Source organism: Hyalella azteca, unplaced genomic scaffold (assembly GCF_000764305.2).
Source record: "Hyalella azteca isolate HAZT.00-mixed unplaced genomic scaffold, Hazt_2.0.2 contig2820, whole genome shotgun sequence".
In the NCBI taxonomy this organism is placed as follows: Eukaryota; Metazoa; Arthropoda; class Malacostraca; order Amphipoda; family Hyalellidae; genus Hyalella; species Hyalella azteca.
Window position 1 is genome coordinate 25,211 of NW_025933080.1, and position 27,210 is coordinate 52,420.

The window sequence follows — 27,210 nt, forward strand, 5'->3', positions numbered from 1 at the left end:
AGCGAAGCTTAAGTCGAGGATCATAAGCACGTAAGTTGTCAATATTTAAATTGAAAGAAAATTAAAATTTAAACTTTTAATTAAATCACCTGTCAATGTGCCTTATGCTTACCTCCCTTAAATTGACACTAAAAAACTTAAAATTTATATATATAGCTGAGTCTAGTGAACTGGAAAAAAAAATTTTTTTTGAGGCACTGGAAGAGAATTAATTTATCACCTTCAATGTGGTTCAGAAAAAAATAATGCAATTCTCACCAGAGCAGTGAGTAACTCAATTATAAAAAATATACTGTGTATATCAACACGAATGATAGAAAATACCTCTTAGGTTTATTTTCGTAAAGTCACGCGTCACGATTAACGCTTCGATTATATCTTTAAAATTACATTTGTGAAATTTTCTTAGAAATGATCCTTAGTTACTAACCGACGAATTTTTCAATAATTTGTGAACTTTTCAATTCTTAGCCTTATCTAAGGAGACAGAATTTACACCTTTTTTCAGACGTACATGATTTCTCGGAATTTACTAATACGATGTCTTCTCATATGCACCTCAGTGCATTTGTGTTCGTTGCTTACATCTTACCAGTGTATCTTAAAGCTAATAGTTTCAATCATAATCTTATGGAAACTCTGCAAAATTATAACATTTTTCAAAATTTCTACACGTAATTGTAGGACTTGTTATTTTAGTGATAAATTTATTGAAGTGCTGGAGCATTTACGATAGCTAAAAATTGCCATAAGTTCTGTTAGCATTATTTCCTTAAGTGAACATCTCCAACATCGCATAATAATTTTGTAGGTTCAGTCAACATTTTTCCTAACATGATAGAATAGAATAGAAGTGTCGGCGTTGAAGAAATAGGCCCATGGCCTGTTGCCGATTCTTGAATTTTTCGTGACTTGATTCACAAGGGATCCGGCCTTTGGAACCCGATCTTTCCATAACTGACGATATCAAAGCGAGTCCAGCCTGTGCACCATCGGATGCTTGGCCCAGCCGAACCCCGACATGAGGCTGTGGAACGCCGTCTCTCCACTGCCAACATAAATTAGCTTCAATATTTTCCGGGTTTAAATATATCATGGGAACCGAAATATGTAGCTACTAGCTAGATACATTTTCATTTGTGATAATTCAGCAGTAGATGGACAAACACGAGGTTCATTAACTACGCAAAACATATCATCTTGAACTGACTTATTAGTAACACTGCATCAATTGCACTGACCACAGACCTGCTAATAACACTGCATAAAATTTCCTTGATTACAAAATGTCTATGTAGTCTTATTTAATGAAGGCATGGTATTGCAGCCTGGCCCCAACATGGACACCTAAATTACAGTCATGACTTGCCTGGGCTGCTGAGCGTTGCAGTGGTACAGGTAACTGGGAATGTCCTCCTCAGCGTTGGGCAGCAGTCCGGCAAACTTGCGGGTGAGGTCAGGCCGCGCCTTCTGTAGTAGACTGGGACCTGCGACGCGTCAGAGACATCAATACATACAATATATACCATATACAATATATAGTGAACGACAGCGAGGGAGACTAAGGTAATTATTGTGACAATGAAGCAGTCATGATGTTGAGGTAATTATCATACAAAGAAGCAGTCATGATGTTGAGGTTATTATCATAACAAAGAAGCAGTCATAATGTTGAGGTCATTATCATAACAAAGAAGCAGTCATGATGTTAAGGAAATAGTACAGGCAAGTGGACGTAAAATACGTGAAATGCGTCATAACAGATCACAAGAAATAAAAAGAACAGAAAAATGAGAAAGAACAGAAATGTTAAAAAAACAGAATAATTGGTCATAACATGAGAAAGAATATACTGAGGTTAGGATAAATCATCCATTACATCCATAACTAAACAAAAAGCGAACGATGTGGAGCCTGTGCAATGATAACCATTTTATTATGAAGGTCGAGGAACATTGTGATGTGTGGAATCGACATAAATAAGAAAAAAATTACAAGAGAGGCCCAAGTTCCCTGGAACTCGTCGGTCATTACGTCGGTACCGAACACATGGGGCCAGACTATCAAAAATAGTTGCGGGTTCGCAACTCCGTCAGCCAATCATTGACGGTTTCTCAAGCTAAACTTACCAATCACAGACGAGCNACTTCTAATCATAGTTCTCTTTTATTCATAAAGTTCTGTTTTAGTCATATTTCTCGTCGTAGATTTCGATATTAACAACCTTCAGTCAGATTTCACATTTTACATCTCAATACTAACAAGCTCTCAATCATATTTTTTCGAAAGTAACAACCTTTCGGACAGATTTTTCATTATAAATCTCGACATTAACAATAATTACTCAAATTTCTCATCATATTTTACGTTCGTCCCAATTCCTTCTGAATCTTTCTTTGAAATTTTCCTAATTTTGTAATACGGCGGCATTTAGTGAGACTTCATGGTTATCTTAAACGCTCAGAATTACTTTCGAGTCTTCCTTCAGTTTACGCGATTTTCTAAAACGACGACATGTCTAGTGAGAAATATTTTAGAGAATACAACCCGGCAGATGTAGATGAAACAAATGACATAGTAGGAGGGTAATGCACGAGTGTCTTAATCATCAGGATACTTGATGCCATCAGGATACTTGATGCCATCAGGATACTTGATGCCATCAGGATACTTGATGGCATAGGACGCGGAGTGTCCTAGAAGTGTCTTGACCCAACTGACCTCTCAGGATACTTGATGGCATAGGACGCGGAGTGTCCTAGAAGTGTCTTAACCCAACTGACCTCTCAGGATACTTGATGGCATAGGACGCGGCAAGGAAGCCTCCAAAAGAGTGTCCTAGGAGGATGAACTTGTCAAGTCCCATAGCCTTACGCCAGCTCTCGATGCTCGTGATGAACTGCTTCTCTGCCTTCACGGCGTCGCTGTCGAACTTCGGCCGTGAACTGCGCCCGAAACCTGCACGCAAAAGCTTGAATGTTTAATATTGTTTTGATATATTGTTTGTTTAATATTGTTCTTTGCTCTTGTTGCATGCAAGTTTCTGTGACGACTACAGGATTATCGGAGAGAGTAGCCAGAGTGAAGTGTTATTGGTATCATTTTTTTTTTGTTCTGAAGCAAAGATGAGACAGAGGAAAGCAAAATTCATATAAATTAATGATTAATTCATACATTTATTTCAATCATTTATTTATTTTCAATTCACAGCAGATTTCATAGATTCAAAAGTAATTTATAAACTTTTCACACATATAATTTAACATTCGATTACCTCTTCTTATGAATGTTTGACGCTGCAGCACTGCTTGCAATAATTCGAGTGAACAATCAAGAACATAACACGAAATGTACATCGTCAATGCGTAATATAAACTAGAATAACACATCAAGTCGCAGTCGTTGTTAGTAAGGTTGGTGCAGCAGCCAAAACGCGCATAAAAAATACTTCATTTGGATGCTTGTAAGAATTCTGAACAGCTGGCTAAAAAGAATCAAGAAAAAATGCTTATTGATGAGCCGGTTAGCACCAAACCGGAAAAACAAAATGAATTTTGTTAAAAAGCCTTCAGATCTAATAAGGTTTATCTGCCTAAAAAAGTGGACGTTCTCTTTTCCGCACGCACCCAGAATCGATTGAGGTAAACACGAAAAAAATGAGTAGGGGAAGCCCAAGCTAGTGGCAGCCTAGGGCGTCGCGGGACCGGAGGTGCAAGGTTACAGGAGATGTCTAGGGACAAGTTTTTCAGGACAAATTAGCTCCTGTTACGCGCTGTGCATGAGCGGTATTGCAGGGAGTCACTACAGTCGTAGGCGAAACTCAGGACCTATACTTTCAAAAAAAGTTAATAGATCGTAAGTTTATCAGCCAATCTTTGACGGTCTTTCTAGCAAAATCCACCAATCATAGACAAGAAAATAGAGCGTAAGTAATTACGTTCACTTAACAAATTTTGAAAGTATGGCCCCAGGACCTTAAGATGTGTGTATGTAATTGCCCATCCTGGTAGTGGCAACTAGGTAAGGGAGGGGGTGATATAGGTCAGTTTTTCCGGGGCACCAATGCCACTGGTAGTTCTACGACCATCACTGACTCGCTAGCCCGCCAGAACCATTTGATTGCATTACACAATACCCTGGACAAGTCAGGTACTTATTTATCAACCAGAGTTGAATGAATGGATGAATTGACCATGAGCTGAGCTTCCCGGTAGAACTTGTCCTCAGTGGGACTCGAACCCGGGAGCTGGGTGCGAGAGACTGAGTCTCTCACCACTGCACCACCACAGCTCAGGACCTTAAGATCCCTTCAGGTAACATGTACCCAGAGTTCGTTTAGGGACACCAACCCAAGGTCATGCATGAATGCACCACCCCTTGACGGCTAATAAGAGTGGCCCACCAGCGACACAGAGAAATGAAGTGAGCTTCCCAAGGCTCGAACCCACGACTCGTCTCATCTCGGTGGTGCTACCACTGCTCAACAGTGTGCACCGAAATGTTTTGTCGATTCATCAGTCAGACAAACACATTCAATATAATAGAGCACGATACCACAATTACCACAGCGTCAGAATCATGAATTATTTTCGACGCGGTAATTCAAGACAAGCAAGATAAGCGTCAGCGTGAACGAAGATGTCCTGACCTACCATCACAAGAAAGATTTAAACTGGAATAAAAAATATAGTTAAATAATGACATTTATTTCCAACGCATTTTAATTTGAATATTTAATTAGGTCGTATGTGACTACTAAATAATAACCCAAGGAACGCAGAACTCCAATGGAGCTCGGTCGAATCCACCGCAATAAAATCTAACAATAAAATTAATCGCCTAAGATTAAAATTCCTTCCTAAGCCGCATCATGGCGCCTCTCTACACCGCCACTGACACCGGCTCATAGGCTGTATAGGAGGCCTCCACTCAAGGTCGACATGTGCGAGAACATCCCATCAAGGCCTATACTTTCAAAAAAAAAATTAAGAGATCGTAAGTTCATCAGCTAATCATTGACGGCCTTTCAAGCAAAATCCACCAATCATAGACAAGAATATAGAGCGTAAGTACTTACGTTCACTTAGCGAGTTTTGAAAGTATGGCCCTAGTCATGACTTGATTACCGTTTCAATGATGCACGAAAAATAAACATAGCCATTCCCGCCTGCATAATTCGCAATTAAATCGAGCTATTGATAAAAAAATGTAATGTAAGTCAGTACTCACTGCAGCGAGTGACAGCGCGAATTTTCTCGTCGACGAAAACCTGAAGACACGGACGGACGGACAGACGTACATGGCGAGCACAATAGTGCATTTTTCCCATAAATGAGAAAATGCGCTAAAAAGGTAATTTCCGTTACTATACGATGTAACTGCAGCATAGGCTGATCTAAAATCATTATATAAGGTACATGTACTTTCTCGCTTCTGCTACGTAACTGTATAGCGTAGACTGACCACCAACAATTTCATCAAGTATATAAGTGCTTTCCCGTTACTACGATGTAACTGTCGCACTGATTTAAACTGTAAAATTTTATTCAAAACACTTCACTCACATATAACGAATGCCTGATTTACTACGGGATTCGATGGCTGTGGGTGCGAAGCAAATTTTGATCAATCAAATTGATCTTAATTGATCAAAATTGAGATCAATGATTGAAAAAATGCTACATCTGCTATACCTCTCAGTCCATATATCAATCCACCAGATAACGGCTCAGCTGTGCGATAACATTCAGTGATAAGAAGGTGATCGAGCACCACCGATTTCACAAATATTCTGGCGTTGTTCAGCTTTATCTTGAAGTTTATTATTTGAGAATTCATCCCTGTATCGTTATGGTCGCTGGACGCATTCGAGAATTGGAACCATGCAAGGAGGAATTGGAATTAAGGAGGCTACAACGGCCATTAATGCATTTAAAGTAATGTTACCACATAAATTCGAATGGATCAGATGATTAATTGCTGAATTCCATGATTGATCTTAATACATCTAATTGGTGCTTAAAAGCATCACTAAAACCACTATCAGAAATCAGAACAAAATCAATCAATCATCGAACAGACAATCAATAACGTATGCGCATAGTACAAGAATTATTGAGAAAATCATGGTAAAAAATGAAAATAAAAATAGAAACTAGAACAATATGGGATAGAAAAGTTACTAAATGAAAGAGCTTCGATAATAAATGCAAAAAAACTCTTATACATCAAAATTTGAATAGGTACTGAACTGAAGTCCTAAACATAGGTTCAGTTTAATTGTAAGCGCCAGCCATATTCATGCCAGGTACATGAAAAGTCCGTTGAAAGAAAACAATCTTCATCTCGAACAGAAATAAGCTGATAAGATCAAGATGTATCCTAAATACTCGAGTGCTCAGCGTTCACAATCAAGTTATGCAGAGAGCCTGATTATTTCGTCATGAGCAAACAACACAATTAACAAAAAATATAACTCAGTACTCACTGCAGTGAGTGACACAGAGCCCATTATATCGTCGACGAAAACTTGAGGTCACGGACGGACGGACAGACAGACAGACAGACGGACATGGCGAGCAGAATAGTGCATTTTTTTCATAAATGAGAAAATGCGCTAAAAATGGAGAAACATGCGAGCTGTATGAGGTTGATCGCTGTTGTTATTGACACGACTACAGCAGCTGTTAGCGCTGCATGACACGAGCAGATAATTGAAACGTACCTCATAATCTTATTATATACGACAAATTGAATCAAAACTCGTCAAGCTTCTGTATATTTGTCGAAGTTTAGTTTTGTGTGTAAGTGTTAGAAGCCTGGCACTGTAAAAATATTATAGGGGCTGTCCGAGCGCGAATACACTTAATGTGCCTTTGACTTGAAGAATTTATTCCTAGTGGGAGAATAGTTAAAAACTGGGATAGCAGGACTGGACAAAAAATTTTAATTTAATTTAAAAATAAGTATCTATTATTTTAATAAGAAATGAGAGCCGAATGGGAATTCTATGTTCTATGTAAAATATGGGCTACAACGGTTCTTATTGTACTTTGCATCCAATAGCTTTATTATTATTATTAATCAACGGGATTCGGCATAAAGAGATTCTGAAACTGCAGGGATCACTGATGATGGGCAACGCCCGAATAACCTGCTTGTAAATCATATGATAATTTGTCCGAAAGCGATACTACAAAATCGAAAAAAAACATTGAAATGATCACAGTTTTAATTAGAATTAAATCTTAATTTTTGAATACCCCCTAAGTAATCTTTAAGCTTTAATTTCTTTTAAGGCGTGTTATTTGCATTGCAGCAAATAGAAAATGAATGGCAAGCTACGATTTTTATTCTCAAAAGCGCATTCAATTTTATTACGTATCTCACAAGCAAGAATTCGTACACGAAACATCTTGTGTTCGCATGTATAATTGTGAGTGAACATTTCAAGTCAAGCGATACATTAAACTACCCAATTATTCTTACCTTGAATAAAAAAGAACGCTGTATCACCCTCGGACATTTCTATCAGAGCTTATCAATCCGACGGAGAGGACTTTGACACCGAAATGTAATCACGAATAGACTTTTGCCAGTCATTAAACTCAGTAAAAACCAATCTCATGGACCTTAATAATATAATAATAACCAGGCATCCAGGATACCTATACCTTGATATTCAAATAATAAGTCTTAGCAGGCAGAGGGTGACGATGCAATTTTATGTTAACAATACAAACGGAAAGTTGAAAGTCACGCAATTTGCGGGAATGAATATCTAAATATCAAGCTTGAGATAGGAATGCTGCAAGTCTCAATTGAATCAAGATCGTATACAATCACATGAACCATACCAACTAACTTAAGAATCGTACCTACATCACGGCAGAGGCTAAGGCTAAGCTAGGTCTCAACTATATATCGATGGCATAGACACATGCTAAGCCTCACCTAGTATATCGATGGCATAGATGCTAAGTCTCACCTAGTATATCGATGGCATAGACATGCTAAGCCCTGTCTCTTATACACATCTAGATGTGTATAAGAGACAGTAAGATACGTAATACTAGGTACGTAATGCTATAGATACGTAATACTAGGTACGTAATACTATAGATACGTAATACTAGGTACGTAATGCTATAGATACATAATACTAGGTACGTAATGCTATAGATACGTAATACTAGGTATGTAAGACTAGAGTACGTAATGCTAGACACGTAATGCTATAGATACGTAATACTAGGTATGTAATACTAGAGTACGTAATACTAGGTACGTAATACTATAGATACGTAATGCTATAGATACTTAATACTATAGATACGTAATACTAAGTATGTAATACTAGATACATAATACTAGATACGAATACTAGATACGTAATACTAGATACGAATACTAGATACGTAAGAACGTATCTAGTCTTTAATCGAATCGCACAGCATTCTAACAAAATCAAGACCGTATGATAACCGTCCTCGTTTCACAGTGTCGTTTCAATTGTACTGAGAAAGCAAACTGAACTCGAACAACAGAACAAACTTTGCTAAACTATACCATTATAATCCTTTTAATTATATTAAATATAATCTTATAAAGATTTTTTGAAGTTTGTGCGTTTGTCACGTAAATATTTAGAGGGCTGTTCGGTCACGTATCCACGATATATATCATGTCGCGATATAGTACCTGAACCTGAAAATTCATTCTTTATGGGATAACAGCGAGGTACTCCAAACTGGAAAATAAATTGGATGAAAGACCTTATTTTTTTTATAACGAGGTACTACTAAACTAGGAGAGAATTATTGGATCGAAAAGTGAACTATTAATTTTAAATTTAAATTGCATATACTCTTATAACTTCAATTTAAAAAACATAAAATAATTATTTTAAACTTTAAACGAGAGTCAAATGGGACTTCTATGTTCAATTTGAGTTTGAACGGGTCTTTCTTTAATTTACATATATAAACTTAATTATTATTATTTAACGGGATTCTAAATTTGTAGATTATCGATCCTAGCAACGCGGGGCAAGCCTGCTAGTTTTCTACTAGTACCGCTAACCGTGAATAATTTCGATTCAAATTACCGTACAGGAACATGATTCTAATAAATGATCTAATTACTCTTCATAATATACTGGATGCTTGGATCCTTTATCAAAACAAAAACTTGACGTCAAGAAATAGAACACGAATTAGTTTTCATTGGTATTGATAGAGAAATATTTTGCGTAAGGATGCACGCAATTTTCACAAGGATATTCATAAAACAGCAACGCGATTCAGATACAAAACTCCTTCGCGTGTTCCGAACCTAGTCGAAAATTAATAAACTGGTAAGGTGCATCTTCAATTTTAATAAGCAAAGCAGCTTTATTGACTTTTAGAACTTAGAAACTATTTATTTGAACCTGACGTTCAAGTGGCAGGTAAAGTAACCGTGTTTCGAGTGGTCTATCATCAGAAGATTCTTTATAGGCCGACGTCATCAGTAACATCACGCCACCTTCAACGTGTTCACGTCACAGCGTTCACGACGCACATATAACTCACGAATAGCGTTCAGTTGATGAGCTTATGAAGAAGCTCAGAGTGAAATGTACAGAGGTGGGCAGTAAGGCGCTACAAATAGCGGCCGCTACATTTTCAGTAGCGGTAGCGGCGCTACATTTTAAGCAATGTAGCGATAGCGGTAGCGCCCGCTACATTTAGAGCATGTAGCGGTAGCGGTAGCGGCCGCTACATTTCAAAGCAGCGCTGCCCAGCTCAGAGTGAAATGTCTATGCTGCAAATACTCGCCATGGGTGTTTATTGAGATAACTTATAATTATCAATATATTATTAGCCGCGTTAGAGCATGATACGCTCTTCTTCGTAATTGAGGGAGTTTTACATGAAAGTTATGGGATGAAAGTCAATGTCCCTTAATTAAGTAAAAATTAAAAATTCATGCAACAAATAAATGATGTTGTGCATGTATATTTTTGTCTGGGCTGCTCAGATGTAGGTACCTACAGATGCTAGATAACAGCTCATACATAACTCCAACATCAGTACCTCAACATTATACATGTTATACACTATGATGATCTATGATATTTGACATATACACTATGATGAATGCAGATCAGGAGACATCCAAATAATTCCCTGGGCAGATACAATATGGAATTTTTTACAAGGCCAAATTTTTTCTGTAGTGGTTATTAATCTTTGTAAGAAATTTTGATGCAGTTCAACCAACAGTGAATACATGTCAATAAAAACGAGGGTACTCTCTCTTACAGTCAGTATACATACACTTTATGGTTTAGCAACATAATGCCTGACAAATTCTGCAAGATCCATGAATATGAAACAAGTATCACATACACTACATAGACCAAAATAGATAACTAAAATAACTCTACTCACCTCTCCTGATGTTTCTGTACTTCCAGTTTCAGTTCGTCACTCATGATAGCCAGAAAAACCTTACAGTTTTGAGTGACAGCAGTTAGAATGTGTCCCTTTTCAGTCTCCCTAACTAAAAATGACAATTCTTATGAGTTTTTCTTCAGAAGTGACAGCAGCCTAGATGCATTTGAACTGAAGTACAAACAGGAACATGTGCAAATAACCTGAACTATGTGAGCCTCCAATAAAAAAAAATAATAATAAGTCAGACAAAACAGACAAAATTTTATTACAGAAGTAGTATATATTTACTAGAGAATATTGCCAATAGCAAACTATCAACAAACCAGAACCATCTAGACAATAGAAATGGCATTAGAATATTTTCACAGTGTTTGCACAAAGCTAATTTAAATTTATTCAAATAATAGACTAATAGCTATATATTTATATATTTAATCAAGCAAATATGTTTAGTTATATACAGCATATCTATGATTTCTGTTTTATAAATCTATCTATACATGCCCATATTCCATCATCCCAAAATTAAACATGCAAGCCCAATCATCCTGAATGCCATCGTTCCATATAACATCATCTCAAATCAAGGCAATATATATAAGATCTGGCTAATTGAAGAATTTCCTGTTCCAAATAAAATTTAGCATGGAACTTCTATTTAACCCCTCTTTTTTTATTTTAAATTGATCATCAATGTCTTAATCCAACTTCACCTCCAAACCGTCTTCTAATTTTTCACTGTTTCATCATGGAAAAAATGATACATATGCCCAGGTAACATATATATATTATAATCATTATGCTGACAGGTTGCCCAAAAAAGACATCACAATTCTTTAATTGATTATATGTTTCTCCACTTCAAATTAATGTATTTTACTTTTTTTATAGTTCTCAAAATGTACTTTTTTAAGAAGAATTTGTCAACATACTAACAAGTATTTAAACCTTCTCAGAGGTTGAGAAGGTTTTTGCTACACACTCTTTATACTTCCAACCCTAGGCTAGAAGACACAGACACTAACAACCAACTTTGATAAGCCAAAAACAGATTACACTATTATAAACTTATGCTAACAGGGAAGGATTTAACAAAATGATGATCAAACCTCGGGCATTATCTATAATCTATCCTAATCAATGCAAAGTTTATAACTTGGTGTCTGTCTGTCTGATATATGAATTTGTAATGGTGGTATTCGTGATACTGTACTTGAATACTCTTATACTCGTAAGAGTGAGCATAGGTCATAGGACCCCAATTTATTGAAATTTCTTCATAACAACCAGAGAGGAAGTCCCTAGTTTACCTGCCTGTACAGTGACAAAAGTTGAAGTTATTCTGAAAATTCAGTTATTTTTTTTCTCTTCAAACTTGCCCTTGGAATGGAAACAAAGTATGATATTTTATCAACCATTTATTTATGAAATAAGTATATTTTATGTTATTAAGAAGTAATGACTGGCACAATTATGCTATTAAGCTTATTGCAAACAGCTCCAACAATAGATTTTATATTTTTATTGCATAAAATAAATAGCTAAAAGCTTATGTAACAACTCTTGCCTACACTCTAAATCTACATTCAGAAAATGTAAGCAGTAAGCTAGATTATTATTATAATTGATTAAAATTTTCCTATCTAGATACACATTCTGAATTTCTGTTTGATGCTCATTTTATAATTTTTTTCAATTTTCTGTAAATTTCTGTTCACATAACGTCCTGACATGACATCCAAATGATCAAAACATCATCCAACATATAACTTAGGTAGATGATCAAGAACTAAATTTTTACTTCCAAAAATCATATCCTGATAATCCTCAGAAGTTATGAGATTTTAGGTTTGTCTATGAGTATGTTCAGTTCAATCAACTCAACTACATTACGCAATACAATTACCTTGGGAAAAAAGTTTGAAGTTGCGACTGATAGTTGTGGAGTAAATATGGACCACAAACGAAGCCAGCAGAAAAGACTGCGAGAGACAATTTCTTGTACACGATCATGGATGGGTTGTTTAATTTGGAAACAAGCCTGAGCTGATACAGTAATTTGAGTAAATGATTTATAACTTCGTTATGAAATCGTGAAGAGAAATGTTCAATTTCAAAGGTTACGTAAGTTTTCAATCACCGAAAACAGGAGTGCTTAGCAAAAATTAACAACAGGAGTGCTTAGCAACATGCATGTAAATTTCTTTAACGATGTGACAATATTAGATTAGCAATAGTCAATTACGATAAATTTCAGTTGAGAAGCGTGCTTGCTTGAAAAGTTGCGACTACGCAAACTCGCACATGCTACCACTTACGTCGTCGAGTTGCGACTGAATGATTCTGAATCAAAACTCCAGAAAAATACCGAACGCGGATGACATTGCGATTTGGAGTTACGGTCAAAAATTGCGCAAGCTTCGCTCTGCATGATTTTCATGTCCCGTGAAGCATGGAAAACAATATGATTTAAGCATTTATAATCGTAGCTAATTGCATCATTGCATGCACTCTTCTAGCTTCAACTATAATATCGTCTCTACCTGACCTCATTACCCTCTTTTCCTACTAACAATAACAATTATGTCACTCGTGGCAGCTAGACAATATACAGGGTCCGCCATATTTATAGCAATGCAAGTTTTTTTTATATTTCTATGTTATTCAATGAAACAAAAAGATGCATTGTTTTTTATTGGAAGAATTAATAGCCAAGAATTACCTAAATTATTCTCAGATATATTTATTCAATATGACCACCCTTATTTTTAATGACGGCCTCCAATCTACGCGGGAAAGCTTCACAGGAAACACGCAGCATTTCTTGAGGTATCAAGTCCCATTTTCGTGTCGCGTTAGACTTTAAACTATCCAAAGAATCATGAGGTGCTCTGCAGACCGTACTCTCTAATATAGCCCACACAGAAAAGTCGAGAAGATTCAAATCAGGGCTTCTTGAGGTTCATTCATTTTTGCTAATGAACGCTGGGGTGTGACCCCTGAATCCAGTTTTGGGTTATGTTTGAGCCATGTGATGAGGCAGAGTCTTGTTGAAAACTCCATGGTGAGCCGTTGAAGTGTTTACGGGCCCAAGATAACAACACAGCTTCCAAAATGTCCGAAATGTATCGCTTTCATTCAGTTTCACTCCTGAGGCGACAAAAACGAGTGGGAACCTCCCAGTGGCGGTTACCGCATCCCAAACCATCACGGACGTGGGATTTTGACGTCGTGTTGCTGTTCTGCTTGCCACAGATCCATACCGACTCCAAACTCTTTAATTTTAACGGTTAACTCTTCGTTCAAAGTCAATTTTTTCTCGTCACTGAATGAGTGATGAGAGTGAGTGACACACAGAGTGATGTCGAATTCGACAACGGAAAAGGATTTAGGAGTTATTGCCAATGAGTGAAATTTTCTAAGCATATTGAAGGTCAAGGTAATAAAGCCAATAAACGACTTGGATTGATCAGACGCTCTTTCGAGTTCCTAGATGCAGAAACGATGAAGCAGTTGTTTGTTGCTGTCGTGCCCCCAAACCTAGAGTTTGGGAACGTCGTGTGGTCACCGAAATTTGAAAAGGATAAAATTTAGTAGAGAGTGTTCAAAGACGCGCAACAAGGATAGTTCCGGGCTTGAAAGGCAAGTCCTATGAGGAAAGATTGAAGATTATGAAGCTTCCAAGCCTCCGTTATCGACGTCAAATAAGTCCAGCAGCTATCTCAATCAATCGTCAGCTATGGAAAGATCGGGTTCCAAAGGCCGGATCCCTTGTGAATCAAGTCACGTAAAGTTCAAGAATCGGCAACAGGCCATGGGCCTATTTCTTCAACGCCGACACTTCTATTCTATTCTATTTTAATACCAAGTTGGGCAGCGTGCCATCCTCAATGTGATCCTGAATGTGCTGGCATCTTTCGAGCCTCATTCGTTCATGACGCACTGTTAAATCATGCCTTGTTTGCATCTTGTACGGGGAAGTTTTGAGGTCATCTTTGAGGACTCTACGCATTGATGTCTGACTGACTCCTGCTTTTGCAGCTAATTTTGAGGGTTTCTCCTTAACTTCTCCCTCGTTTTTTTGGCCAATTGTTTTGTTCGGACACTTCGTTTCTTTCCTTGACCAGGATGAATGCATGTTTCACCAATTTCCTTGAATTTTACCACCTTCCACACAGTTTTACGACGAATTTGGAGATATTTTGCAATCACTGAATTACTATCGCCCTTTTAATGAAGGGTTACAGTTGCATTTCTATCTACTGCCATTAGTAATAGTAAATTTAGACACCTTAGACTTCTGCAATGTAAAATAGATGAATTAATAGGTGATATTAAGCTTCATTATAAAGGAAAAGTCTCCTAGAAACCAATTTATTTTTATATAGCAAACATCAATTAACATAATTATGGCGGACCCTGTAAAGACCTCACTTATGAAGTGTTTTTTCAAGGTCATCAGGCCTTAAATCCATCGAAATTCGAGTAAAAGTTCCTATATTAAACAGAACGTGTGGGAATTATTTATAGTTTATAAATACACTTGCAGAAAAGTCATGCACTGCGGCATATTGCAGGAAAATTTATAGGCAAGAATCTTAGATCCAGCTAAAGGATCTTGATGCAATTTAATCCCTTGCGACCGCTTATGAAATTATTTGTTAGACGAGAATTTCTCCAACAACGTTGAACCCTTCAAAGAGTAGTGACATATGATCTGGATGCAAATTACTGGCTTCAATTTTTAATTGAGAAATATTTTATTGCGATTTTAACAATTATATACTCGAATATTTCGATAATGCGATGCAACACAATGATCCATACTAGGACCTCTTCTCCATTCTTTCTCATTCAACCCATTCGGGGTGTAAACAAACATTTGAAGGATGCCGACGTGTCAGCGAAGACATTGAGCATAGCAAATTTGTACGTACGTGTTCTGCCTTTGAATTTTTGTTTAAGTATTTTTTTATATACTTGTGTATTTGCAGAAAATTATTTACTGAATTTGTTATGTATCCTCTACATTTGTGAGTTACGTAGTTGGGATAAATTATGATTTAATAAATATGTCATTGTGAATTCGTGCAGCCTTGCAGGATATTTTGATGGGAGCCAGGGAGAGTGATACTGATACTAAACCGCAAAAGTTAAAAATTTCCTAAAATGACACCTTTGCAAACTACAATATTTTTATCAAAGGAAAATACATGACTTTGCAGGCACTAAATTTCATACTTAGCAGAATGATGTGATATTCATATTGAATTCATCATATTGGTGAATGGTGATCAATGGTTACTCGTTACTGGTTACAGTTCAGCATAGTTTTAAACTCAAACCAGAGAGTTTTTTAGACTCTTTCTCACATTTATATTGAGTCCTATAAGTTATAATAAGTATACCATCAAAGTATCATGGATACCAGCAATATCATACAACAGAAATAGGTTTAAATCTTGAGTAGATGAAATTAAAAATGAACTGTTTCTAAAAAATTTGTGGTTTAACAAATTATCACTAATAATATGCAGTTTAGTGTACCAAGATTAGAGCAATAAGAGCATCGAGATGCAGGTTTGATCCCAGCTCTGTGCGCAAGCTTCTGGTCAGAATTGGCAAGAAGGTCAGGCAGTTAAGCCCAGCAAAATTGGAAGAGTGAATTGTTTGTCCAAGATCTCAACAAGCTGCAAATATTGTGCAATGTTGACTTGTTGAGAATTGGCAACTGGCCTACAGCCTAATAAATGTTGAAACAACTATTATTATTAATATTACATCTGCAATTTTTAAAAATGAGTAGAATTTGTCTAATCCTGGATTCCTGGTTGTGGTTAAGTGCCTCAAAGATTTGAGTTAGGTAAAGTCTAAAGAAAAATGTTCCTGTTGCTGTTGGTAATTCTATGGTAAAATTAGATGAGAGATTTGGCATAATACGTATGTATGCATGGAATGACAAATTAGATCACAGTTTGCCAAATGACAGAGATGAGTTTGTAGCTCAATAATGGCTTTTAAAGGCCTAGAAAAACAATTCATGGCTCAATAAAAAAATAGGTTTATGACTTCATAAATTCATGGCTCTTAAATCCAAATCTATCTAATCCCACTTTGGAGATGGAGAGTTGATCACTAGATTTTTCCTTGCTAGGCATAGAGCTTTCATGCCTCTTTTGGAGCCACAAGAATCCTGTTAGATGACTTGTCCACCCTTAAACTAACTTCAAGCTAAGTTTGATTAAGTAGAATTTTTTTCTTTTTGCAGGATCAAAATGACGAGCCCAAATAGCAGCGATAAGACCATGAAGCTTGTGAGCCTGGTGACACTCACAGTACAAAATGCGGCTGTTGCTCTTAGCATGCGTTATTCCAGAACTCGAAATGGTGACATGTTTATTGCATCCACAGGTAAGCAATATATATGTGACTCGACTACAGAACTAAAAATGGTGATATGTTTATTGCATCCACAGGTAAGCAATGTATATGCAACTCAACTACAGAACTCAAAATGGCAACATGTTTATTGCATCCACAGATAAGCAATATGGTATATATGTGACTCAACTACAAAATTTTGTGCATCCTTCCTAAATCCTAAATGTTACCTAAATATTATATTTTCATAATACCATTAAGCTTTGAATTGCCAATGAATAGATAGTTGTAGAAAGGTTTCATCAAAAAATTGTATCCAAATGAACCTTCTGAATATCAATGTAGCTTCTGAGTCAAACTTCATTTTTGTTTGATTTGCATGCTCATATTTTTATAGATTTCAGCCAATTCAAGTTCTCCAACCATATCTAATTTTCTATGCATTTACAACATACAACTTTATTATATTTTTTTACCATTATGATTATTCTTGAACATGAAGGCAAATTAAACATTTTCAAGCTGTTATTGTGAGGATTTGTCTCATGGTTTATATATATGTTCATGCATTTTCCAGCTGTGCTGATGGCAGAAGTTGTCAAGCTCATTGCTTCCTTGTATCTGTCTATAAGAAGTGAGGCTTCTCTACCAGTAAGTGATCATTTAATGTGCATATAAGTCTTGCATTTGATTGTACTTTGAAGTAAAAAAATTTATGCTTATATCTAGGTATAAGTATCTCATTCCTATACACATTTACTATAGAAGCTCAAATTTATAATGAATTAAATGATTTTTTTTTTATTTTTTATTGTTGGTCATTATGAAGCTTATCTCATTTTTGACTGTATGATGAATTAATAATTTTTTTATTCCCCAGGCTGGGATCATGTCGGTATATGTGCATGTTTGGAAGAACAAAGTTGACACTCTCAAAGTCAGCCTACCAGCCTTTATATATCTCATTCAAAACAATCTTCTCTATGTGTCAGCTTCCAACTTGGATGCAGCAACATATCAGGTAAATAAATAGTAAATTATTATAAATTTTTGTTTATGCTCAAAATTTTGAAGTGAATGTGTAGTAGGTAGTGAATCAAAAGTGGCTCCTGATTCTCTACTTGCATATAATTCATTTCAGAGTTTGTACTACTTTGGAATTGTCATATCATGTGCTTAGGAATTATTTATTTCAACTGATATTATTGTAAATACATTACAGGTGATTTACTTCATGTTCAATCTGACTATATATACATGTTATGACTTCTTAACAACTTAAAGGTTAATTCAAAGAGCTAATTAATCATAAATTTGTGTCACTGTATTCTTTAAGTTGTGCAACAAAAATCTGATAACATTATCGTTCTTCTGGTCATAACAACATCATCTAACTCAACCAATGCAGCCATGCCATCTATGTTAATGCATTTAGTTTAGATTCGTTCTATTTGCAGCAACATTCCATGTATATGTATATGTGGAGATGATTTGAAAATAAGTAACCACTTTATTCAAGGTAACTTTCCTGCCTGAATACATAGAATGAGCATCTAGTGGTACTCCATTAGACATTGCCTCAGACTAGCAAAACATAACTACATAACTACTGACAACGCCAATCAATTGCAGGTGACTAACCAAGTGATCGTGCCAATGATTATACTAATGTGTGCTAATCAATTGCAGGTGACTTACCAAATGATTGTGCCAATGATTGTACTAATGTGTGATAATCAATTACAGGTGACTTACCAAATGATTGTGCCAGTGATTGTACTAATAACTAATGAGTGCTAATCAATTGCAGGTTACTTACCAAATGATGGTACTAATGTGTGCTAATCAATCGCAGGTGACTTACCAAATGATTGTGCCAATGATTGTACTAATGTGTGATAATCAATTGCAGGTGACTTACCAAATGATTGTACTAATGTGTGCTAATCAATTGCAGGTGACTTACCAAATGATTGTGCCAGTGATTGTACTAATAACTAATGTGTGATAATCAATTGCAGGTGACGTACCAGTTGAAGATTCTGACGACGGCGATGTTCGCGGTGCTGATGCTGGGGCGCAGCCTGCACAAGCTACAGTGGGTGGCGCTCGTGCTGCTCTGCATCGGCGTTGCTCTCGTTCAGCTCGCTGCAAGTCTGTAACAATTATCATCTAATTATATATATCTTCATTGATAACAACAATTGATGATATAATTTCGAACCATTGAATATTAGAGGCAATCAAAGTCATTTGTTTACAACCAAGAATGCATGAATTAACAAAACCAATTAATTCTAAACCTCAATAACCTTCATGATTCTCTCCTACAGCCACCGTAGCCGTTGTCGGGTCTGTGGAGCAGAACAAGCTGCTGGGCGTGGGGGCTGCGATAGGCGCCTGCTTCTGCTCAGGCTTTGCTGGCATTTACTTCGAGAAGATCTTGAAGGGCTCCGATGTTTCCATTTGGATGAGGAACGTCCAGCTTTCACTGGCTTCCATGCCGCTTGGTCTACTCACGTGCCTCGCCACCGACTGGACAGAGATCAAAAACAAGGGCTTCTTCTTTGGCTACGACGCCTACGTGTGGTACTTGGTGGTTCTCAACGCCACGGGAGGACTTCTTGTTGCCATGGTCGTCAAGTACGCCGATAACATCCTCAAGAACTTTGCCACGTCTCTCGCCATCGTCCTTTCCATGCTCGTGTCCATAATGTTCCTGGGCTTCTCAATAAACTTCCAGTATATTGTGGGCACCGTCTTTGTCATCGGGTCTATTTTCCTGTACAGCTACCAGCCTCCTAAAAAGCCTACAGTCGCCACCATACCGCCTGATGGTATAGTCATGTTTAAAGTTTAGGCTCTTTAAGGTATAATCAGGACTTATTTTCAATAATATTTTCATATCAGAAATAATATTGGTGCAATGCTGCAATGACTTCATATGAATCTGTTTTTACCCGAGGTATTAAATAATTAGGGCTTAGAAGTAACTACTGTAAACTTCCTTATTTTCATTTTTTAAGAATAATGTTGCTTTATATCAGATATTTAGTATATATTACATCTCAAAATTGAAAAAATGCAAAACTATATGTATTGTAGGTTACCTTGGGCCGCTTAGCTGGCTTAGACTTGCCAAATTGTTTTAAAAATTTTATGATATTGTCACATTCGCTGATATTAATCGAAATGTTGTACTTAAATTCATTTTAATTTTTATTCGCTGTTTATAGAAATGTTCAACTGACTGCTCCTATTTGTGGTGCAATCATTACCTTACTGAACAACTGTTTTTCTCTTTATTTATTGACTAACAACTCCTTCTCTTCTCTGTTGTTGATTCTAAACCAGCGTGACATTTTTTATTATTTTTTTTTTTTTTTGGCTTATTTCTTTGCATTCATTTTTTTTTTTTTTCAAATTTTTTTTATGATTGATGTGTTCATTATTAATTGTTAATGAATTTTATGTTCATGTAATTAATTGCTTGTGTGTTCTACTTTAATCAGTTTTGGTTGTTATGCTTGCAGTTATTTTGCAACAACCTACAAATGCATCTTTTTATCAAGCAATATACCAATGCATCATATTATCGAACAATATATGCATCATTCTCTCGTATCTCTTCACTCCTCTCTATTTCAAAAACTAATGTAACGCATAGATAGATACAAGGTATACAACTTTTTTTAATTTTTATCGAAATGTTTTTGATTTCTGGCCAGTTATGTTGTTTGCCTGACGTGCATGGTAAGCTGAATTTGCTCAGGCTAAGGCTTGCAATCTGTGTCAACATTCCTACACATCAGCGGCCCATGGCCGTTTATCTTGTGTTGTCTTGGCCTCTTCTGCAAATAGTTGTGTTCTTTGGTAGCAAGGGAGTCTGGCTGAACGATGCTGTCTGTCACTACTTAATTCTGTTGTTCATTTGCTAGGTACCGCTAGTGAAGAGCAAGTTGCTACGTGTTCATCTAGGTGTTCATGCAAGCTGGTTAGTGACATCATTCCTTGTAGAATTAGGAGCCTTCATCCAAGCTGTGATAATATGCACTCTTGTAAATGTATTTGGAAAAAAGAGTTCCGTCATTGTAGTAAGCAAAATTTCTAGTTGTCAATAATGAAAATTTGCATCTTACGTGAAAATAATTTATAATGCACCTTGAAAACGATATCGGTAAGGTAAAACTTAATTTTTTGATGGTTGATTGATAAAAAAAATATTTACATAGTGAAGGTACGATTATGCAAATCTATAATATATTTGCGTCACGTACGGTATACCGGTACGGTACGGTATACCGGTTGTGTGATCCCAACAGTTGGGATCGCAGGTGCCAACAAATTGTGTATTAAATATCAGAAAATCGTTGCATCCTCACTGTCCGGGTTCCATTAAAGATAAATTGAGACGCTCCTAATAATAAGTTGATCTTGAATATCGCGGCCGGAAGGGTCATTATAGCGCGTGAAGTTCCTCAAGAACTTTAATGACGCGCAACTATGAATTGATTGGTTATGTGAATCTTCCAAAAAGAATAAAACGCACAATTAGGTTCAAACTCGAAGCTTCTTTATATTAAGGTTGGGTGCTGTTTCGGCAGTTGGTTTAATTTTAAGAGAATTATTTTGTAAGTGTGATCAAGTCTGCCCATGCATGGTGCTTTTCCAATTTTCTTGAGAGGGCTGATTGACGGGCTGAATTGAGAGGGCTGAATTTATTGCGTTTTTGACGTTCTAAGAATTAACTTTAAGTTTATTTTCCGTTCCCTGACCGTAGCGGTTGTTTGTAGTATGATATGAATTTAATTACAAGTAGCTGACTAAGAAGGCGAATGTTCGAATGTTGAATTGACGCATGTTCGTTCCAAGTTACAGTTGGCGTCAATTGTCCCTCCCGAGATTGATTTTGTCCCCTAAAATGATTCACATTAAAGATATTTTTTTCTTATAAAGTGTAAACCAGCGTGTGGAAGCTAATATCCCAGATTTACTTTGATGTATCGCTACAGAGCTTCCCTACGGCCGTTCGATCGGATCCTTTGGAGTTGGTTTCGACTTCAACGGATATATAAGCCTATTTATCGTTACTGTTTTGAATGGAATATAAGTTAGTTAGTTATGAGCAACGAAGTATTTAAATAACAATTTAAGTATTTGAGAGGAATTATTAACTTTTAATGGAGTATGTCTGTGTCGATCTGTAGTTCAGATCAGGTTTTACGCAAGCCGTTACATATGATTCTTATTAAGACAATATTCTTTCTGGAATTTGAACGCCCGTTGTTCCTCATTGTTGTCTGCGTACGTCAGTTAATTATTATTTTAATTTATAGGAAACAATCGTCTTATCTATAACTGGCTAAATGTTTAGTCGTGAGAAGCCGTATCGTCATTTTTTGTTCTATTTCACTTCAAATACTTTGAAGATTTATTGAACAAGTACTATTAAATTTATTTATTGTTATCTGTGAAGAATTTCAACGAACTCCCGGATTATACATGTATGATTGACCGTATCTGCTAGTCTCGTTTCTATATCAATCCTTTCGTCATTTCAACGAATTTGTTTTAACGCATCTTATCTGAAAAGTCGATGGTTCATATATTCAGTTTAAAATTTTTGAATTCTGACAACGGGTTCAGTTGAGAACGATCGTGACGTTCGAAATCATAATTTTTGTTAGCATATTTTTTCGTACAATTGGCACTAGAAAAGTACAATTGGCACTAGGACGTCTATTCATTTGTTTTAATTACTTGTTATTAACTTGGCCGTGCATATGGCATGTTTCGTCCATTAGACTTTAAGAGTGCAGAGGCTGTAGAGTGTTTGCGTCTTGACTATTATTTAAATTATTTGCAGTTTAACAATCGCGTGATATTGTTCGTGTTGTGTGGGCTTTCGGACAAACTTAATTCTTGTATATATTGCTTTGCTAAGTAAACAGTGACTTCCAATGCCTTTGCTTTATTAACCTTCTTCTGCAAACTTTTACTATCAGTGTGATAACATCACGAGGAACATGTGAATGGACACGGTTAATTGGGATACATTTACAAGGCTTAACGAACTGGTAAACTGTGGAACACAAATGTTTTACAGATTCTGTAAAATGGTGAACACTAGCAGGCAATAATAATGCAGAACATTCTTGCTTACTTTGATGATCCTCTTAAACGGTGGAATATTGCTGACCTTAACGACCACATAAACTGTGGCATATTGCTGACTTTAACGACCACATAAACTGTGGCATCTTGCTGACCTTAACGACCACATAAACGGTGCCATCTTGCTGACCTTAACGATTCCAAAGACAGTGGCATATTTAAAATTAAACTCTACATTTTATTTACGTTTACTAACTAATAAATGGAAATTCTGCCTGCAGATACTGGATTCAACTCAGGCCTGAAACATTTGAAGAGGCAAGTAAATTCGCTTTTTACCGAAGGGCTTATTGAAATCTCCTTTTTTGAAATGCTGGCAAATGTTCTTAATTTCTTATCGGCCTAATCTTTCGCAATAAACTTGTATGCGCAATTGTTAAAATGAAAATAAAAATGCCGATGTGTTAGCGTTTGAATTATCTCGTCCGAGCTTATAGAAATTAACATCGCGTCTCATATATTTATAGTAATTGAAATCGCTATATTTTATATACCTGGTGGAGCCCAACATGTTATATACATGATCTTATTCCAGAATGATTGTTCATCTCACGAGTATCGATATTCGTGCAGGAATTGACGCAGTCCTGCATCGTCTGCTGCCTGTTGCGGATGGATAGGTTCATGAACCGTTTGAATAATAGAATACACTGGGTCAACTTTAATGAACAAAATCACATTGTTCTCATATTTTACTCACTGGGTCAACTCACACACTGTGAGTTGACCCAGTCAACAGTGAGTTGACCCAGTCTGTGTGACAGAACAATGTGTAATCACTGGGTCAACTTTAATGAACAAAATGACATTGTTCTCATATTTTACTGCTGTTCTCACTAGAATTAGAAGCAAAAATTAAATAGTATATAAGTGGTGCACATTGGTAACTTAGTTGGAAAGTGTAATGGAGGTATAATCTCGAAAAATATATTTCATATAAATACGCGTACTTATTATATCTTATTTGCGTTAATAGCAAATCTATCAAGAATTCAGAATGGACAAAAACCCCAAGTAAATTAAAAGAAATGTCATTGAAATAGTTTTGGTTCTCTTTGGTTCCTAGATAGCGATGAGCGCAGAACGAATCGGCACACGTTGTATTGATGTCGCTTAACTTCATAAGAGTTTCTAAAAACTACAATCTTGATTTTATGTATAAATTCATGAGATTCGAATTTGGCGGTCGTCTTCCACGAAAAGTTCTCAGTTACTATTTATACCGCTAGATCTTGCGATTTGAGCGTAAACAATAATCTATTTCACCTAATAATGATATTACGTACCAGTATTATTTAGTGAGTAGGGTTGGGCTATGGAGGCTGCGAACGTCGATTATGCATTGAACATCTATTGCTTTAACAAAGATTCTTCGACGGGAATGTACCTTTTGTTAAAAATAATGTTCCCTGTTTTTATGATAGTGCAAATACTTTATGAATAGAATTAGAAATTTTCGGGTTATCAATTTACTGTTACTTAAAAATATAAGTGTTGTTTTCATCTCCCTCTTCATTTATTACTGTTTTTTTATTTTATTCGTAAAATTCTGGAGTTCCAAGAAATCACTTTAATGTAAATGATTTAAAAAAACGCACAATAGAATTAAACATTTTTTATCGCTTAAATAAGACCACCTGACATTTGGAAAATGTTTCGGCACGTTTAAATTTTATTTAAATGTTAAAATTCTAAACTTCAGTATATATTCCACCATAACCCATTGCTCCAATTGACACTGAAGTTGTGCATGCCTAGCAGTATATGCATAAATTTACTTTATATATCTTCATGTGTACATGTACTGCGTTCTATACTGAAATTCAAAGCTGAAAATTGTAAAATGTTTTACCTATCTTTATTTGAGTATCTGCCTGCATAAGTTCTGCATCGCTTGCTTAACATTATTTATTACAGATAATAATTGGGTAATTGTGGTTTTGAATGTATAAGTTAAATTTGTTGAGTTGCGTTGAATACCAAGTTAAGTAGGATTCGTCAAGTACCAATGATGTTGTCTGGTATTCCATGTAAGTGATTCCCCTGCAATGTTGATACATATATAGCGGCTTCACTAATTAACTTTTCTTTAAACAATAAAATTTTAATTATAGTCTTTACAATAAAGTAATGAAACAACACTAAGTGCACAATGTAAATGCATATAATTTTTCATAGAAGCCGAATATGAGTAACGATTAAAATCAGTCAAGATCAGGCAAAGGGACCAATGCTGCTGCGTCGGTTATCTTGAAGTTTTACAATAAGTAAACCGCAATAAATGAGTTGTATTTTACTCTACGCAGCTTCTATATTTTGCATTATATATTAGCTTATGGTGAAGTGTGAACAAGGATACGTTTTTGAGTTTAATTTATCTAAAAAATTTGTTAGAGATTAATGCTCACTGTTTAGATTGTCGATCCAGCGGTCCTTCTCCAGCTGCGGCAGAAATAGTTCGTAGGTAATACGAACTAATAGTCACCCTAATCACGATGATTTACTCTAATCACGATGATTTATCCTAATCACGATGATTTATCCTAATCACGATGATTTATCCTAATCACGATGATTTATCCTAATCACGATGATTTATCCTAATCACGATGACTTATCCTAATCACGATGATTTACCCTAAGCACGATTATTTACCCTAATCACGATGATTTACCCTAATCACGATTATTTACCCTAATCACGATGATTTACCCTAATCACGATTATTTACCCTAATATCTCTAATCAAAAGCGGTGTGCAATAAAGCTGATTACTGTTACATACTTGGCTTTTATGCTGATAAATTATCTATGTATTCATCATCGTATTACTATGTGAAACTTTATAAGTTAAAAGAGAAACCACAATCAGATTTCAACGGATTACAACAGTTTGTATATGTAAGGGGCATTGATCAGAGACTTGCTTTACTACAGACAATAAATTCAATTCCGGTTCTGGGGCCATAATTTCAAAATTCGCCAAATGAACGTAAGTACTTAAGCTCTATTTTCTCGTCTATGATTGGTGGATTTTGCTTGAAAGGCCGTCAATGATTGGCTGATGAACTTATGATCTCCTAACTTTTTTTAAGTATGGGCCCTGATTTCATCTGACGTACCAGGTAAGAAGTCTCCGTACAAAAGCAAATGCTGACGCCAGCATTGCCACACCTGCTCTACTGACGGCACAGCCTCTATACATGAAACTTAGGACACAGTTGTCGCAACGCTGTCGTACTATGAACACCAAGTGACGTACTTAAATACTGAACATAGAGCATCCATGTAAGCTGGACTGTCAATTTGACTGAAAAATATCGGATAATTGGGCGTTTGAAAACGTAATTTACCCTGCAATTGAGAGGGAGAATACAGGTGTGAAAAGCGCGAATAAGTTCAGTCAATAAATAGCTTTAGAGTTTACACGAATATTACACAAAATATAAAGAGGTCAAGCATTTTTGAAATTTCTTATTTTTGTTTGAGGGTAAACTGAGTGTGTCAGGAGACATGATTATTCCTGGCTGCCGAGCGTCTCGTCTGCTGGTGGTTCTAACAGTCTTCAGTTTAACGCTGTTCATCGCCACTCTTTGGTACGTATATGACTGCATCGTCGCGACATGAAAACGATTTGTATGTATGCTTGCAAAGCACTTTTAAACAACAGGAAAATTCATTTGTTTGTCTTACTTGCGTCCAAATTGATGAATGAAACTGAGCGGGTTAAATCTTTGTGAACATTGGGATAAGGCATTAATTTCCATGTGGATTGTTGCCATGGGTTACTTCTAGTCTCTGATACAAAATTCAATTCGACCCTGTTGAAACGAGCGCCTCTAACAAGGTTTCAATTATTTGAAAGTTTATGCAGCGACCAATGCCATTTCGCGCAGTTTTTTCTTTTATTTAAAAATTCGTACGTCACACGCTGGTGTGGTCTTAATTGAAGCTCTTTTTACCTCTTGCTCTAAAGCTCTATTGATTGAAAGACTTGAATATATTCAAGTTTCAGGATGCCAATGAGAAAAATATATACAGTGGGGGGAAATAAATATTCGTACACTTGAAAAATCGTATTTTAATGTATGTAAGTACACAAACTTAACAGGAAAAGTGATTTAAATTATGTATAGAGACGCATAGTATTCAAAAATACTATCAAAAGAAATTAAATCTCAATGCAACAAAAAACAATGCAACATGTTCACTTTT

General features: G+C 36.1%; 3 protein-coding genes across 6 annotated transcripts in view; 2 read left to right on the plus strand and 1 right to left on the minus strand.

The window, feature by feature from the left end:
* Nucleotides 1-966: 966 nt before the first annotated feature.
* On the minus strand, nucleotides 967-10,771 carry LOC108667923 (1-acylglycerol-3-phosphate O-acyltransferase ABHD5-like). The gene is made up of 5 exons (XM_047885713.1): nucleotides 10,763-10,771; nucleotides 7,988-8,012; nucleotides 2,764-2,958; nucleotides 1,370-1,487; nucleotides 967-1,048 (listed from the first exon to the last, which is right to left on the minus strand). The coding sequence occupies exons 1-5, from the start codon at nucleotides 10,769-10,771 to the stop codon at nucleotides 967-969; spliced, it is 429 nt and encodes a 142-aa protein (XP_047741669.1).
* Nucleotides 10,772-15,230: 4,459 nt separating this feature from the next.
* LOC108667926 (UDP-galactose translocator) lies at nucleotides 15,231-25,725 on the plus strand. 4 transcript variants are annotated; one of them, XM_018155028.2, is made up of 8 exons: nucleotides 15,231-15,368; nucleotides 16,708-16,850; nucleotides 17,398-17,471; nucleotides 17,701-17,841; nucleotides 18,842-18,974; nucleotides 19,154-19,657; nucleotides 23,216-23,252; nucleotides 23,568-25,725. In XM_018155028.2, the coding sequence occupies exons 1-8, from the start codon at nucleotides 15,241-15,243 to the stop codon at nucleotides 23,572-23,574; spliced, it is 1,167 nt and encodes a 388-aa protein (XP_018010517.2). In that variant the 5' UTR covers nucleotides 15,231-15,240; the 3' UTR covers nucleotides 23,575-25,725. The 4 variants fall into 4 exon arrangements, with proteins under 4 accessions (XP_018010517.2, XP_018010518.1, XP_047741668.1 ...); XM_018155029.2 differs by having other exon boundaries at nucleotides 15,252-15,372; XM_047885712.1 differs by lacking the exon at nucleotides 15,231-15,368 and adding an exon at nucleotides 15,409-15,472.
* A 783-nt stretch (nucleotides 25,726-26,508) lies between these two features.
* Nucleotides 26,509-27,210, plus strand: part of LOC108667924 (WSC domain-containing protein 1-like) — an 8,388-nt gene continuing 7,686 nt past the window's right edge. Inside the window, exon 1 of the mRNA XM_047885714.1 lies at nucleotides 26,509-26,591. Within this exon, the coding sequence (XP_047741670.1) occupies nucleotides 26,509-26,591 (83 nt within the window). The remainder of the gene's footprint in view (nucleotides 26,592-27,210) is intronic.